This window comes from Loxodonta africana, chromosome 6, assembly GCF_030014295.1.
Source record: "Loxodonta africana isolate mLoxAfr1 chromosome 6, mLoxAfr1.hap2, whole genome shotgun sequence".
NCBI lineage: Eukaryota > Metazoa > Chordata > Mammalia > Proboscidea > Elephantidae > Loxodonta > Loxodonta africana.
Genome location: NC_087347.1, coordinates 84,863,409 through 84,879,797, shown reverse-complemented (window position 1 = coordinate 84,879,797; position 16,389 = coordinate 84,863,409). Strand labels below are relative to the sequence as shown.

General features: G+C 41.8%; 1 protein-coding gene and 1 long non-coding RNA gene across 7 annotated transcripts in view; one reads left to right on the top strand and one right to left on the bottom strand.

Annotated features, from left to right (window-relative positions):
* IFIH1 (interferon induced with helicase C domain 1) overlaps positions 1-2,128 on the bottom strand; it is a 78,327-nt gene extending 76,199 nt beyond the window's left edge. The window contains exon 1 of one of the 2 annotated variants that reach the window (XM_003405827.4): positions 1,361-2,128. In XM_003405827.4, coding sequence (XP_003405875.1) covers positions 1,361-1,813 — 453 coding nt within the window. In that variant the 5' untranslated portion in view covers positions 1,814-2,128. The remainder of the gene's footprint in view (positions 1-1,360) is intronic. The other variant, XM_023542884.2, reaches the window with a different exon arrangement.
* On the top strand, positions 1,996-15,774 carry LOC135231546 (uncharacterized). 5 transcript variants are annotated; one of them, XR_010322299.1, is made up of 4 exons: positions 1,996-4,096; positions 4,589-4,703; positions 9,521-11,494; positions 11,765-15,768. It is a non-coding gene; the product is annotated as an uncharacterized LOC135231546 (long non-coding RNA). The 5 variants fall into 5 exon arrangements; XR_010322301.1 differs by having other exon boundaries at positions 1,996-3,412; positions 3,500-4,703; positions 11,765-15,765; XR_010322300.1 differs by having other exon boundaries at positions 1,996-4,703; positions 11,354-11,494; positions 11,765-15,774.
* Positions 15,775-16,389: the final 615 nt, after the last annotated feature.

Genomic DNA, 16,389 nt, shown 5'->3' with positions numbered 1-16,389 from the left:
AGTCAGATTCAAACATGTCACCATTTATATACTACAGAGTACATCTTCGCTCATTGAAAAACAATGACCAATAAAACATTACATTAACTATAAAGTTACCTGTAAAGTTCATCCTGTCAAAATGCTACCTAAAAACTACTATTCCTTTACCAATACGGAAACGGCAACTAACAACGCTTTTTTAAATGAATTATATTTAAATTTGGACTCCCAGGAAGAGGTTTAAACTTAGATATTAAAAAAAAAAAAAGTGCATGTGTGTTATTTGTAATTTCCCCATTTGGAGCAAAACTAAATGGCATACGGAATAACATAGGGCAGGGGTTGACAAACGTTTTCTCTAAAGGAAGAGGTTTAAACTTTCAGATATTAAAAAAAAAAAGTGTTTGTGTTATTTGTAATTTCCCCATTTGGAGCAAAACTAAATGGCATACGGAATAACATAGGGCAGGGGTTGACAAACATTTTCTCTAAAGGAAGAGGTTTAAACTTAGATATTAAAAAAAAAAAGTGTGTGCGTGTGTGTGTTATTTGTAATTTCCCCATTTGGAGCAAAACTAAATGGCATACGGAATAACATAGGGCAGAGGTTGACAAGCGTTTTCTCTAAAGGACCAGATAGTAAATATTTTAGGCTTTATGGGCCATATGCTCTCTGTCTAAATGCCACTGGAGCATGAAAGCAGCCATAAACAGTACATAAATGAATGAGCGTGGCTGTGCTCTAATAAACTTTCTTATGGACACTGAAATTTTAACTTCATATAATCTTCATGTGTCACGAAATACTCTTTTGATTTTTTTCAATCACTTAAAAATCTAAAATTTATCCTTAGCTTGCGGGCCTACAAAAACAGGTAGCAGACCAGATTTAGCCCATGGGCCATTGTATGTTCACCCCTGTTTTATGAGAGTACACTGAACAGTACATAAAATTCCACACCATCAGGATCTAAATTCATAGCTCTGCCACTGCCTTCCTGGGACGACTCTGGGCAAATTATTTAACCTATTTCAGTTTTCTCATCTATAAAATGGAGTTAATAAGATTAAGAGCCCCAGTGGGTTACTGCAAGTATGAATTGTGATTATACGTTTTGCAAATGATACTCCTTGCACAAGTGTTTGATAAACATCATCGATTAGTACATATCATTACTCTAAAGTCAGCACCTCCTTAGCTTATTTCAATGGAATCAGAATAGCCCCTTTGCATTTAGATTTCCAAAATTGTGTCTTTAACTCTTTTCTAGTCTCTTCTCAGAGAAGGCTGGAATTACCCAAAAAATGCCAAACGCACAAGCAACCCTGCATTGCAAAATCTGCCTAAAAGCCAAGTTCCACCTGAACTGATACCTACCCTACTTCTGTCTTCAGTTGTCAACAGGTTATTTGCCACGCATTCATCCAGTACATCTCTAACCAGAAGCTTGTCCACCAGAGTGGGCTGAAGGAGGTTCAGCAGTTGGAGACACTCATCGTGAGCGTTCTCAGATGACGGCGAGGGCAGATCGGTGAGGTCAGGGTTCATGTAGCGGGCGGCTAAAGGGTTGCCCGCTTGCTGGAGGGCCTCCATAAATTCCCTAGTCCAGCCCAGGGGCCAGGACCCCTTCTCCAAGTTGCTCAAAAGCAGTTCAACTGCGTGTATGTTCCCGGTGGTGGCAGCCGTCTTCTGAATCTGCTCCTTAAGGTCTGCTGGCAGGAATGTCAGGTAGTCCAGCACTGGCTCCACCTGGATGTACATTTTCAGTCTGACCCTGAAGCACGAGATGAGATACCGGAAACTCTTGTCTAAGGAACACCCATTCGACATCTTTCCCTCTCAGAGAAAGGAGAGGATTCTCCCAAGTAGACGGTCAGGTTCCTAGTCCGTGAGATATGTACCGGGCTCCACTGCTTCAGAGCAGTAGGGTCTCTCGGGATGTGCCTGGCGACTATGAGGCTACCGGCAGGGCCCCTGAGTGGCGCGCCGGGGGCGCGGTCGCACCTTGGCAGACTGGGGATGCGACGGCAGGCAGGTGTGGGCAGGCGAGCGCCGCCGCTCCGACTCTCCGTGGCGCGCGCTCCGGCCAGGGGCTGGGGACGCCGCTGTGCACCCGGTGGGAGCTTTGCGTCCAGGCTTTCCACCAGGCAGTTCTTACAGTTTGCCAAACTTTGGTTTCTGTTTCGATTCTCTTCTCCAGCACTTTCCAAACGCAATCAACTGGGAGGGGACTGTCTGTTTCGTCGGGGCGGAGCCACCCTTTGGCTGGGTTTTTCAAGGAGAGGCCATTGGATAAGGGCACCGCGGGAAATGGAAAAGGAAAGCGAATTCTCTCCTACACCGAGTAAGATAACGCTCCAGCAATGCTCTTTTTCCGGGTGTCTTGCCTTCCAATCAAGGTTCTGCCTCAAAAATCAGACCTTACAGAAGTTTCCGCAGCCCTTTTGCACCATCCCTTTGCAACCTGAGTGTGGAGGCTAGAAGAGCATGTGATGCCTGTGACGCTTACCACTGGAAAGGTAAAGAGAGACTGACTGCCACAGAGCCTGATGCAAGCAAGGAAGGAATTACCCCTTGCTGGGAATGCAGGTAGATTTTGTCTGGCCGGAGTGGGTGAGACTGCAAAGGATAGGTAAAGAGATGAAGCTAAGAAGACATCTTTCCGTAGATCTGTGACTCCAGGTTCCCAGGACATAGAGGTTCTTGGTCCTTCCTAGAATAAACCTGGCCTCGTGTGAGCCCCCAAGAACTAACTTGTTCTTCGGGGAGCTTAGAGGTGGATATGAAGAAAGAGTGAGTAATGATAAACAGCTTTCTTGCTTCATGCTTAGTTAGATTGCTAGTATTTATACAGCTTCAATCAGTGCCTGGTGACAGACAGGAAGGGACTTTAACCACCAACTCAGCCTAGGAGGAAGCCAAGAGAGAGGGTTTCCTGTCTGCAAGCATGAAAGCTCCCCGTATTTTTTAATACACAACTTTCTTTTAATAAAACAAAACCAAAAAATCCCCCAACAACTTATTTTTTATATAGCTGCCATTCTTTTCTTGGATTCAATACAGCAAGATTTGGCTGAAGCAGCTAGGAACTTAATTAGCAACTAATGTACCAACTTGTAGTAAACATCAACATTTGTCTATGTCATGAGGGAAAAAAAAAGACACCCACACTGAAAAATGGCAGCTTCATTTCAGCATACAAGCCACATAAAATGAGTCCTTAAGGTTGCTACTCACTAAAGCATTCTGCAACTGTGGTTGATTGAGTGGTGGTATATATACATCACAGTTAGAACCTCATGCTTCAGAATTATATGGAAGGGTCATTGAAGCTGTCAAAAAGACACATTTAGGAAAAGTAATTTGTTCACAAAGCATATTCAATGAAGTCTGGATAGGCCAGGGAAGCCTGTTGGCAGTATAGACTGGGTAAGTACAGAATCTTTGTGTCCAATTGAGCACTTTATGGCAAGCTGTCTTATTTTATTCTCTAATTATATTATGTGTTGTTTTTAGGTGCTGTCGAGTTGGGCTCCCACTCTTAGCGGCCTTATGTAGTCAGTGAAACAATGTCCAGTCCTGTGCCATCCTCACAATCATTGCTAAGTTTGAGCATGTTGTTGAAGCCACTGTATCAATCCATCTTGTTGAGGGTCTTCCTCTTTTTCACTGACCCTCTACTTTACCAAGCATGCTGTCCTTGTCCTGGGATTCGTCCCTCCTAATAACATGTTCAAAATTCGTTAAGACTCGCCATCCTCGCTTCTAAGGAACATTCTGGCTGTACTTCCTCCAAGACAGATTTGTTTCTTCTTCTGGCAGACCTTGGTATATTCAATATTCTTAACCAACACCACAATTAGAATGCATCAATTCTTTTTTGGTCTTCTTTTTTTATGTTTTGCGGTTAAGCCTTTTTCTTCCCCAAAGGATTGTAAGCTGCTTGAAAAAGGGACATATTTACACAGTAACCAGTACAGTACTCTATAAATAGTGGCCAGTGGCCATTGACATTTCCCCTGAATGGGAATTTTATTTGTGCTCAGCCTAGCTGCTGGCCTAATGTCAAACACAGTGAAACTTGCTGAAGTGAAAGGAACTTTGGCCTTGAAGGTAGGACTGATTTATGCTATTCTCTTCTGTTTATTCTTAGATTGGTACTATTTCTTTAATTTTGGAAACCCTGGTGGTGTAGTGGTTAAGTGCTACGGCTGTTAACCAAAAGGTCGGCAGTTCAAATTCTCCAGGCGCTCCTTGGAAACTCTATGGGGCAGTTCTACTCTGTCCTATAGGGTCGCTATAAGTCAGAATCGACTCGACAGCAACGGGTTAGTGGGTATTTCTTTAATTAATTTTGGGAGCTGACCTTGTACCTAGGTTGATAATAATAGAAGAGAGCTAAATTAGATGTTTCTACACAAGTATTCAAATTACTAATTTCTGTCATTGGGTTTAAGAGGATATCTTTTTAGGACAATTCCGAAAAAGCACCCCCCCTTACCCTCCCCCCCAGCTGCTGGCAGGTTCCATTCAATATGTTAAAGAAAAACAAACAAACAAACCAGAAAACACTCTGTCCCACTGCACCCTTCCTGTGTCTTTTAGTTTCAAACACCGGGGAATGAGAGGAGACTGCTGATTAAACATGGGGAGATAGTTAATATCATCTCCTTGACACCGCTTCATAAGAATTGCTGTCCTGTAGGAGAGAGGATCCAAAGTAGGTATTTCAATGTATGGTATTCAGTACTTTTGACCAAATATATCCTTCATTTATTCAGTAATTTAAGAAATATTTATTAACTTCCTACTGTATAACCAGCACTGTTCTAGGTGCAGCTGATAAAAACAATTCACTGCTTGTATGGAGCTTACATTCTAATGGAAGTAGGGAAACAGAAAATAAATAATAACTAAAAAACATACAATGTTCCAGGTAATGATAAAACGCTATGAAGAGTATGGAAGGGTCTAAATAATAATGCCCGTTATGGTTTCACTGGTTGATTTTCCATGTAGACACCCTCTCCTAACCTTTGCTGTTAGCACCACATAACATCCATCAATAGCAATTCATATTTCCTCTCAAGTAAGAGTCATTCTGCTACATGAGGATTGATAGTAGGTAGGGAGCACTTGGCAAGGAGCCCTGGTAGCCGAAGGTTAAGTGCTTGGCTGCTAACTGAAAGGTTGGTGGTCCAAACTCACCTGCAAAAAAAAAAAACAAATAAACCTGTTGCCATCAGGTCGATTCCGACTCATAGCGACCCTATGGGATAGAGTAGAACTGCCCCATACAACATCCAAGGAGCACTGCCGACCTTTTGGTTAGCCGTAGCTCCTAACCACTATGCCACCAGGGGCAATGAAAATCCTATGGGGCAGTTCTGCCTTGTCACATGGGGTCACTATGAATCCAGATCAATTGGAGGACACCTAAAAACAACAGGGAGTGCCTGGGGGAAAATGGGAAGTAATCTCTCTTTTTTTTTTAAGAATTTACCTTACTCTTGATATGCCCTCTTCTAGAGAAAGATGTTTAAGGACACAAAAGCCAAGTATATTCTTATACTTGGCTTTTATATACTATATATATTAAACTATATTTTTTATTTCCATTTCTCTGTCTATATATATATATATTGCTTTATAAAATGATTTATTAATGTAAATCAATTCTTTTTTTTATTGTGCTTTAGGTGAAGGTTTACAGCTCAAGTTAATTTAACATTCAAAAATTTATACACATATTGTTTTGTAACATTGATTGCAACCCCCAGAATGTGACAGCACATTCACCCTTTCTACCCGGGTTCCCTGTGTCCATTTGTCCAATCCCTGTCCCTCCCTGCCTTCTCATCCTTCTCGTCCAAATGGACAGGAGCTGCCCATTTGGTCTCGTATATTTGATTGAACTTAGAAGCATATTCCTGTTGTGTGTTATTTTTTGTTTTATCGGCCTGTCTAATCTTCATCTGAAAAGTGGGCTTCAGGAATGGCTTCAGTTCTGGGTTAGCAGAGAGTCCGGGGCCATAGTTTTGAGGTTTCTCCAGACTTTGTCAGACCATCTATATTTTCGTATTCTAATTTAGTTTATTTTCTTCTGTTCGTTTCTATAATTGTTTTCCTCTGTGGAGTTGCTCTTAATTGCTTTCGTTTTCATCTTCCTCATGGTTTTCTAAATATAAGTTTCTATTTCCTTTCTCTTTTGAGTTAGGAGATCTATTGCTTTTTCTTTTTCTTTTTTTTTTTTTTCCTAGATACCTATTTTTTCCTCTACTCTTTTTAAGTGCAGAAGAAGCACTTCAGCCACCACCAGTTTTAAAAGCCACCCTTTTGCATTTTGTTCTCTAATTGGAAATTCAGGAAGATACTAGGTAACAGATTCTCCCTGTTATCCAACATTTCATTTGAGTTTTCTACATTTCAGAAGTAGTAACAATCATACCATAGACTGGAGGCAACAAACAACAACAGCAACAATCATAGCTGCTTCTTCTTTGGCAACCTGAGACAGGCAGCCTCAGAGCCTCACCCTTGTTTGAATATTGAGCTCTGGCTTATCTTCCTACACAGAGCAGAACAGGTCACACACTTTCCTGTTCTTGTCAAGATAACCGCAAAATGGCCATAGCTGGCCTAAGCTGGTTTTAGCAGGCTTTCAACACGGTCTTGGCACTTTAAGTGACCTATTGGCTCATTAAGTACAAAATACATATAGATACCCTGCCTCTGGGTGGAGACTTAACGTGCTAATGAAAGAAGATTGACCTCTTTCTCCATTCCAGGGAATGGAACCCAGGTCTAAAAAAAATGCATAGTCATCCCCAAGTTCTGGGCACCAGTGGCAAGGGTGATCCTGAATATTCATGATAAATTTAAATTTCCTTACCTGCTTCAGTACAAAGCCCATCTTCCGAAGCTGACCGTGAGCAGTCTTTGACGCACTAGCTGAGACTGTTCCTTTCCTTGTGCGATGAAATTAAAGCGCCTTTCTGATTTCCTACCTTGGCCTCTTGTTTATTGGCTGTGACAAGTTGTGCCGAGCAAAACTTGGGGTTCCCAGTAGCAACAAAACTAGGACTAGAATTTAATGGCAGTCATGCCTTCATCTCACATACTTTAGACATGTTGTCAGGAGGGACCAATCCCTGGAGAAGGACATCGTGCTCGGTAAAGCAGAGAGTCAAAAAGGAAGACCCTCGACAAGATGGATGAATTAACACAGTGGCTGCAACAATGGGCTCAAACTTAGCAATGACTGTGAGGATGGCGCAGGCCTGGCAATGTTCCGTCCTGTTGTACATGGGGTCCCTGTGAGTCGGAACTGACTCAATGGCACCTAGCAACAACAACAATGCCCCTTTTCAAAAACAATGACAATAAATTTAGTTGAATAACGAAATTATCTAGAATTGTTATTCAGGTCTTTCATTGATTTATTCAATTGTATCAATAAAGAATTTTGTGTAATTTAAAGTGTTAGATGCTCTTAACCTAGCAGTGTATAATTGTATTTAAGCACAGAGACTCGTCTCGGGTGTCGGGTTAACACCTCAGTACTATGCCTTAATCACTGTATGGCCTTGGGAAGATCATCTCTGTCAAACAGAAAAACAAATCCCGACTTTGGTAAGAAGAACCTTTATTCAAGAAGGAAAAGGGGAGAAGGGAACTAATGTAGTAGTGGGGGAGGAGAGGCTGCTGCAGTAGAATGAACACCCCGACCACAAGACATGTGAGAGTCTCAAAGAGTTAGGGAAGAGATGTTTTTCTCTTACATAGACTGAGAATAAACAAGGATAGAAAAAACCCAGGTGTGAGGATATCATCAATTAGTAAATCAGATTGTTTTGTGCTGAAGTCAGCCTATCCTTTAGGAACCCCAAAACATCCATTGCTGTTGAGTCCAATTCCGACTCACAGAAACCCTATAGGACAGAGTAGAACTCCCCCATAGGGTTCCCAAGGCTAAACTCTTTACAGGAGTAGACTGCCACATCTTTCTCCCTCGGAACAACTGGTGGTTCCAAACCACCAGTCTTTCAGTTAGCAGCTGAGCTCTTAACCACTGTGCCACCAGGGCTCCTTTTTCTCTGGGAGGGGCTCTTAAATGATGGTAGTGTGCTGACTTAGGCTGAGGATGGGCCAAAGTTCAGGGACTTGGGGGAAGCAAAGGAGCTTCACCAAAGTTTGGTTAACCAGCACTTTGTTTCTGATTGATCAGTGGGGACAAGCAATTCAGTTACACATTTATGAGTCAAGGAATGAGAGTTTGGAGGGTCTGTGTCTGGCCTTGTTATAGGTAAAGAAGGGGGCAGCCATGAGTCTTACCTAAGTCATATGGGAAGGTTGGTTATTTGCAGCAAGCTGTTTTCCTGAACACAACGCTGTTTCTTTAACCATTGCTGTTTTCTAATATCATGGGGTTCAGATAAAATTCAATATTAAAACTTCAAAATTCCTCAGTTTTAAAATGAGAATGATACCAGTACCCACGTCATTGGAAGTCTAAGGATGGACTGTAAAGCACTTGGTACCGCACCTGGCACACAGTACATGCCTGATAAGTGACTGCTAGTATTCTCATACAGTGAATAAGAGATGGTGCCAGTGCTCAAAACATGCACAGTTAATAGAGGAAATAGATCAATTCTGTACATGGACACCATATAGTCAGTCTGTAGTCAGGCTCCCTTTTTGCAAGACACAGAAGCTGATAAGCTGATTTAGCAGAAGCATTTACTGAAAATACTGTCAAAATAGATTTGACATAGAAAAAGAAATTCTAAGTTTAAATCGTGATACTTATTTCTTAATCACCTCCAGCAGTTAGATTATAAAGTTCCAGTTTTAAGTGTGCACATATAAGAACTTTTCTATATAACAAACTTACACAATTTTGGCAAAAAAAAAAAAAAAATCACATATCAATGGGAAATTTTCCCAACATTCATTTTCAATATGTTTCCTCCGTAGCTTAAGTCCTTTCAAAAACAGTTACTTATACATGCCTTTGTTAAAACAGCACTTCTGTCTCAAAGGCAAAAATAAACTGTGCTTCTTTTACTTTATTTTAAAACAAAATAAAATATTTTAAAATAAATGTTTATGACCATGTTGTTGTTGCTAGGTGCTGTTGACACCATTCTGACTCATAGTGACCCTCTATATAATGGAATGAAATGTTACCCAGTCTTGCACCATCCTTACAATTATTTCTATGCTTGAGCCCGTTGTTGCAGGAACTGTGTCAACCCATTTTGTTAAGGGCCTTCCTCTCTTTCACTCACCCCCTACTTTACCAAGGCATGATGTCCTACTCCAGGGATTGATCCCTCCAGATAACATGTCCAAAGTAAGTGAGAGGAAGTCTCCCCATCTCGCTTCTAAGGAATATACTTCTTCCAAGAAGTATATTATACTTCTTCCAAGATATGTTCATTCTTCTGGAAGTCCATGGCATATTCAATATTCTTTGCCAACACAATAATTCATATGTGTCAATTTTTCTTGTTTTTGTTATGTGCTGTCAAGGCAGTTCGGACTCACAGTGACAACATGTACAACAGAGCAAAACACAGTCTGGTCCTGCACCATCCTCACAGTCATTGCTATGTTTGAGCCACTGTTGCAGCCACTGTGTCAGTCCATCTGGTTGGGAGTCTTCCTCTTTTTCACTGACCCTCTACTTTATCAACCGTGATGTCCTTCTCCAGGGACTAGTCCCTCCTGATAACATGTCCAAACTACGTGAGATGGAGTCTCGCCATCCCCATTTTCAAGCAGTGCTCTGACTGTACTACTTCTGGAAAAAATTTTTTCATTCTTCTGGGCCGTAGAAAAAAACCTGTTGCCATCAAGTCGATTCTGACTCACAGCGACTCTAGAGGACATAGTAGAACTGCTCCACATAGGGTTTCCAAGGAGTGTGTGGTGGATTCAAACTGCTGACCTTTTTCAATGGCATATTCAGTATTCTTTTCCAACACCGTAATTGAAAGGTGTCAATTCTTCTTCAGTCTTCCTTATTAATTGTCCAGATTTTGCATGCATACAAGGCGATAGAAAATACCATGGCTTGGGTCAGGCGCACCTTAGTCCTCAAAGTGACATCTTTGCTTTTCTAATAGTTGAAGGGGCTAAGCAGGTCCCTGGTGCTGAAAACCCTGTAACACCCAGCACAAAGCAAGAGTTAAAACAGTAGGAAGCAAAAAAAAAAAAAAAAAGGAGTAAAAATAACATTCAAGATAGCTCATGTTGAGCTACCTCGAAGAGACCTTAGAGGCCCTCTCTGGAATTCTCTGATAACTGCCCTCCTCAAGATAACTGAGCAGCAACATAGTCACAGCTGTAACAGTAAGGAAAAAACTAGAAGAGGAGCACCCACCTCCATGTTACCAGGCAACTGGGCTGAACCCATGCTTGCAATTAGTGTGGTGGAGGCATGGCTCCACAAATGACTGAAGGTTCTGCCAACTTTGCCCAGATTTTCCAGCTTTCAGAAATAATTAAGACTGAGGATTAAGCCTGATTTGACTGTCACCAGGGAGGTCCAAAGGCCTTATGTTACAATTAAAATTCAACGGGGGAGTGAAAAGACATGTATGTCTTTGGTTTTTAGATACTATTGCACAGATGACTGTGATCTCTATAAAACCTGGCACCAAAATGAGAAAAACTTTTGCGTCTGAGGTCACCTTCTTTGAGACCCTTGCCCAAACCTGACTGTGGATAAGTTCCTTCAGGGCCCCTACAAATCCCTATTACATGTATTGATGATATTGATGTTTTAATGGACATATTTGTAAACCTTTACCTCCAACCCTGACAGGAATTGCTGCAGTTAGGGCCATTTTAGTGGGACATGCAGAAACTGTGACATAGACTATAGCTATTAGCCTGGCCGTTCGATCTGGCCACGGACATCCCTCAAAGTAAGCCTCTGTGGGGATGAGACATCTGGGGAAAAAAAAAAAAAAATCAGTTCTGGTCTTGTTAAGCTTTTGTTACTTGTGTGGATGGTCACCAAAAAGCTCCCTTTGCTGAGAGGAAAACAACCAAGGAGCAGACCGTTCCTGCCAACTGACTACTGAGGCTGAAGCATCCTCTATTCCAAAGCAAAGAGATGCGCAATCAACCACCTCCTGGATTTAAGAGAGGATGGCCTGTGGAGGATCACACACCATCCTAGACTGGGCCTACACACATGGACTGCCAGTGTCATCAGAAAAAGCCAGACAGCATAGAAAAGCTGACCTGCCTACAAGACCCTGGCCAAGGCAAAAACCTGCCCAGGGACAGATTCCTGAGCCAACGGACCAGGGCGTTCGGCCAGTAAATCATATCAGGGCCTCTTATTTTATACAGAGACTTCCACTGGATGTTGAATGAACTCTTCGCACTCCATATCACCCCCAAGACATAGGGGCTGTTGAGCACTTCAGTGGACAGGCTTAAATGGCTAATGGGAGGGAACAAGACAACCCCAGCCGGAACTATACATCTCAGGTAAGCAGTCTGGGGTTTCAATGCAGCAGTTCCAGGCAAGGGCATTTCTCATTTGCACCTTATGTTTGCTCAAACTGTCTATTCTATAAAATGCATTTCTTTTGTATACAACTATTCCTGACAAAAGATCTGGGTTCCCACACAGATCACTGGCCCAAGTCTAGGACAGACAGCCTGAGTGGCTATGCTCCAGCCACCCTTGCCCCAAGTCCTATGGGATATAGGGGAGGGGAGAAGGGAATTGTTAATGCTGTCTCTTTTTCTTCACAGATTATCTCACAAGGATGGACAAGCCCTTCATCCATGGGCCCCAATGATACAGGCTTTTGCCAGAGCTACCGATCATACCAACTGTTGGCTTTGTCAATATTTGAACCAAGATGACGCGTCATCTCCCCACATTGTTCCAGCTGCTCTGTCAACAAGGAGGATACCTCACGGACCAACTGAATGTGTAACCTGGTGTAGTGAGGAGATCATGTGGCAAATGAATACGTTCAACTCCACCACTCATGGAAAACAGCTTTTGAAATATGAAAGCTGCTTGTGCGGAGCGCTCCAACTTTAGAAGGAAATTTCTCTCTGCATTAAAAAATGTAAATGGCATTGGACTAGATGGTTTAACTCTGAGATCTGTACTTTTAAGACAAAGTTTAACATTACTCTGGACATACAGAACTTACAGAATATGACCAGGGGTTCCAAAGTACATTGACTAACTACACCAAGCCTGGATTAACATGGTCTGACAATGGTAATAACTTGTTCAGTTGTGCTGAGAGAGCTTCTGTATTACTTGTACTGAAATGTGTACGGTTCATACAATGTGTCACGTTGGGTGAAATACACTGTTTTTACATACATGAATCAGGACATGTTATACGTACATAAGATTGGACAAATGCTGCCCTTTGATCTATTTGGTTGGCTTGGATTAAGCCACAACTGGGGTGGCTGGTTGGGATCTCTCCTCCAAGCAGGCCTGATCAATCTGCTGGGGACAGTCCTACTTGCTGTTGTTGTTAGGTGCTGTTGAGTAGGTTCCAACTCGTAGTGACCCTATGAACAACAGAATGAAACACTGCTTGGTCCTGCACCATTCTCACAATCATTGTTATGCTTGAGCCCATTGTTGCAGCCACTGTGTCAATCCATCTTGTTGAGGGTCTTCCTCTTTTTTGATGACCCTCTACCAAGCACAATGCCCTTCTCCAGGGACTTTATCTCTCCTGATCACATGTCCAAAATATGTGAGACAGTTCTCACCACCCTTGCTTCTAAGGAGCATTCTGGTTGTACTTCTTTCCAAGACAGATTTATTCATTCTTTTGGCAGTCCCTGTGTCTTAGTCATCTATTGCTGCTATAACAGAAATACCACAAGTTGATGGCTTTAACAAAGAGAAACTTATTTCTTCATAGTAAAGTAGGCTAAAAGTCCAAATTCAGGGTGTCAGCTCCAGGGGAAGGCTTTCTCTCCCTGGGCTGGCGTTCTCATCAATCTTCCCCTGAACTAGGAGCTTCTCCATGCAGGGACCCTGAGTCCAAAGGCTGTGCTCTGCTCCTGGCACTGCTTTCTTGGTGGTATGAGGTCCCCCTGTCGCTCTGATCCTTTCTTTCTTTTATATCTCAAGAGATTGGCTCAAGACACAATCCAATCTTGTAGATTGAGTTCTTCCTCACTAACACAACTGCTGCCCATCCTCCCTCATTAACATAATAGAGGCAGGATTTACAACATATAGGAAAATCACACAATACCGGGAATCATGGCCCAGCCAAACTGATACACACGTTTTTGGGGGGACATAATTCAATCCATAACACCATGGTATATTCAATATTCTTCACCAACACCCAAATTCATAGGTGTTATTTCTTTGGTCTTCCTTATTCATCATCCAGCTTTAGCACGCACATGAGGTGATTGAAAACACCATGGCTTGGGTCAGGCACACCTTAGTCTTCAAGGTGACATCTTTGCTTTTCAACACTTTAAGGAGGTCTTTGGCAGCCGATTTGCCGAACTGTAACGTGTCTTTTGGTTTCTTTACTACTGCTTCCATGGGTGTGATTGTGGACCCAGGTAAAATGAAATCCTTGACAACTTCAATCTTTTCTCTGTTTATCATAATGCTGCTTATTGGTCCAGTTGTCAGGTTTTTTGTTTTCTTTATGTTGAGTTGTAATCCATACTAAAGGCTGTGGTCTTTGATCTTGATCAGTAAGGGCTTCAAGTCCTCTTCATTTTCAGGAAGCAAGGTCGTGTCATCTGCATATTGCATGTTGTTCATGAGTCTTCCTCCAGTCCTGATGCCCCATTATTCTTCAGGTAGACCAGCTTCTCAGATTATCTGCTCAGCATACAGATTGAGTAGGTATGGTGAAAGGATACAACCCTGATAGACAATTTTCCTGACTTTAAACCACCCAGAAAGAAGGACCCGGTGGTCTACTTCTGAGAAGAATTAGCCAGTGAAAACCTTATGAATAGCACTGAAACCTACTAGTAACTCTGCACAGATATAACGTCCACCAGAGTCATGCACGAAACCATGAACATGCAGCTCAATGTCCAAAATAGGTGATAGGCATACCAGGACTTGGTACTGCTTTGCTTTTTTTTTTTTTTTTCCTGGCACCCTGATGGGAATTGGAGGTTTAGTGCCAGGGTAATGGTCTGCCTCTATGCCTCCCATCCAGGGTGCCTTAGTAAAGGCCTTGGGCCCAGAACATTCTCTGATAAGGAAGCTGAGAATTGGGTTGCCTTCTCTCTCCTAGTTCCTTCGTACCAAAGAAGACTTCCCCCTGTTCTGTGCACACGATAACTTTCTGTTTCTTGCACATGGGCAGGCACCATATGGCACCTGGCCAACCCCACGTCCATAGCTGTTCCTGGTGGGGAGGGAAAGGGAATGGGGTCTCTTGTAGTACAGCACAAGAGGAGGGACATACCAGATTGTAAGAGCTGGCCTCAAGAGGTAGACTGAAGGAGAAACAGGCTTTGCAATGCTGAACATGAGTCCCTCATGTGGTCCACTAGTTCACTACAATTTGCTAAATCATCCTTATGTAAGTCCCTTGCATGTAGCCATTATTGTCCACTACCTTATAAAACCTTCTCTCCCACTGTAGCATGTGGAGATCTGATTTGGTCCTGAGGCTGCTCAGCATATGACCTTGCATGTAAGACTTCCAAAAAAACTCCTTCACTGCCCCATTGGATTTACCTGCCTCTTTCTTCCATCTCTAGGCACCCTCTACTTTCAGAGGCAAGTTTCACATTACTGGTCCATTCCTGCACAGAGTGCCATTATTTTTCGCTTGTAATCATGGTTGGCATTCAGCTGGTGAAGACTTTTAGGGTAGATGTATCAGCCTGTATTCATTCTGATTGGAAGACAGCTATTTTGGTTGGTTAACACCTAACCCTACAAATTGTTAAATATTTTTATTTCGCTTCTTCTCATAACTGACAAAGGCTTCAAGTATGAGTCAGAGGGCTGGAAAATGAATTATTGAAATCAAATAGTGGGATAAACTGAACCAAACTTTTGAATTGCTAAATCACAAAGATTTAAACTAAGATTTTAAAAAAATGAATCATTGTCAATTTTTTTGTTATTAATGCACTAAGTTACCTAAGTTATATTTTCATTATTTTATCTTCATCTGATCCCTTACTATTTAATTTTTGTTTGTATCTTATAATATTTTACTATAATTATAAATGTAAAACTTTATAAATAAATAAATATACATTTACTGGGGTCCATGTTCAAATGTTTTTATTGATAGGGGTCCAGGACAAAGTACTTGGAGACCACAGCTCTAGAGAGTCTCCCAAGAGCTGGAGGTAGTGATGAATTTAAAGAACAGAATTAATAGGAAGGAAAGAGGAAAGTATTTAGGTGAAAGGAGAGGAAAATCTGGCACAAAAGGGATATGCAACAGTCAAATCTTGAAAGCAGAACATTTCAAGTTGCTAGTCTTATTGTTTTTGTAACTAACGTTAGTATACGCAAGTTAACACTTAGAACCAGAATATATTTCATACTCTATTTGCCAAACATACTGTCCAGCATATTTTTCCTGAATTGACTACCTTAATAAAACTCATTTTTTAAAGTAAAAACAGTTCACTGTAGGAACTTCAGGGGAAAATCGCATAATTCCAAAGAAGGTTATACGAAGTGTTTGTAATCCCATCACCCAGAGATAAGCATTTTTAACATTTTAAGTATATTTCCTACCAATATTTAATATGTAAATATAGGTGTGTATGAATGCTTATACATACTCAGCATCTATCCAAGAGAGGTTAATGTGAGTTAGTGTCAACTGTAAAGAAGAAATCCCCAAGGAAAAGCTCTCCATAGGGAGATGATGTTGACATGCCAAGGGGAGAAAGAACCTGTGAGAGATTTCCTGTGGCAGGAAATCCTGCACAGCAATGTCTAATACTGAATAATAAATTCATTCCTGTGTTGCACTATGCTGTACTGACCCTTGTTTATCCCAGATCTTTTGTAAAAGTCTGCCACATGTAACAGGCTTGTAGCTGTGGTACTCTGGTGAATAAAGGAGGAGAGGTAGTGGTCCCATGTGGTGGAGTAAAGCTGCATGGAAAGAAACTGTACTTGTAAAGAGTGAGATAAGGAGCAGGTATTGAGAAATCAGTCCATGGGAGAGAGTAAGAACATAGCCCTCTAGGAATTCTCCAATACTTTTGGAGCTGTTCCAGGTTTACCATGCTGTGTGAGATGGGAAGGACCATCTCAGTAGGCATGAGTTCAGCTACAAGGTAAAGGATGCATGAGTAAATGTGGCCCAGCAAGAGGGATTGATTTTTCTCTCATAACAAGAAAAATCCATGATTCACTGAAATCAGAACTC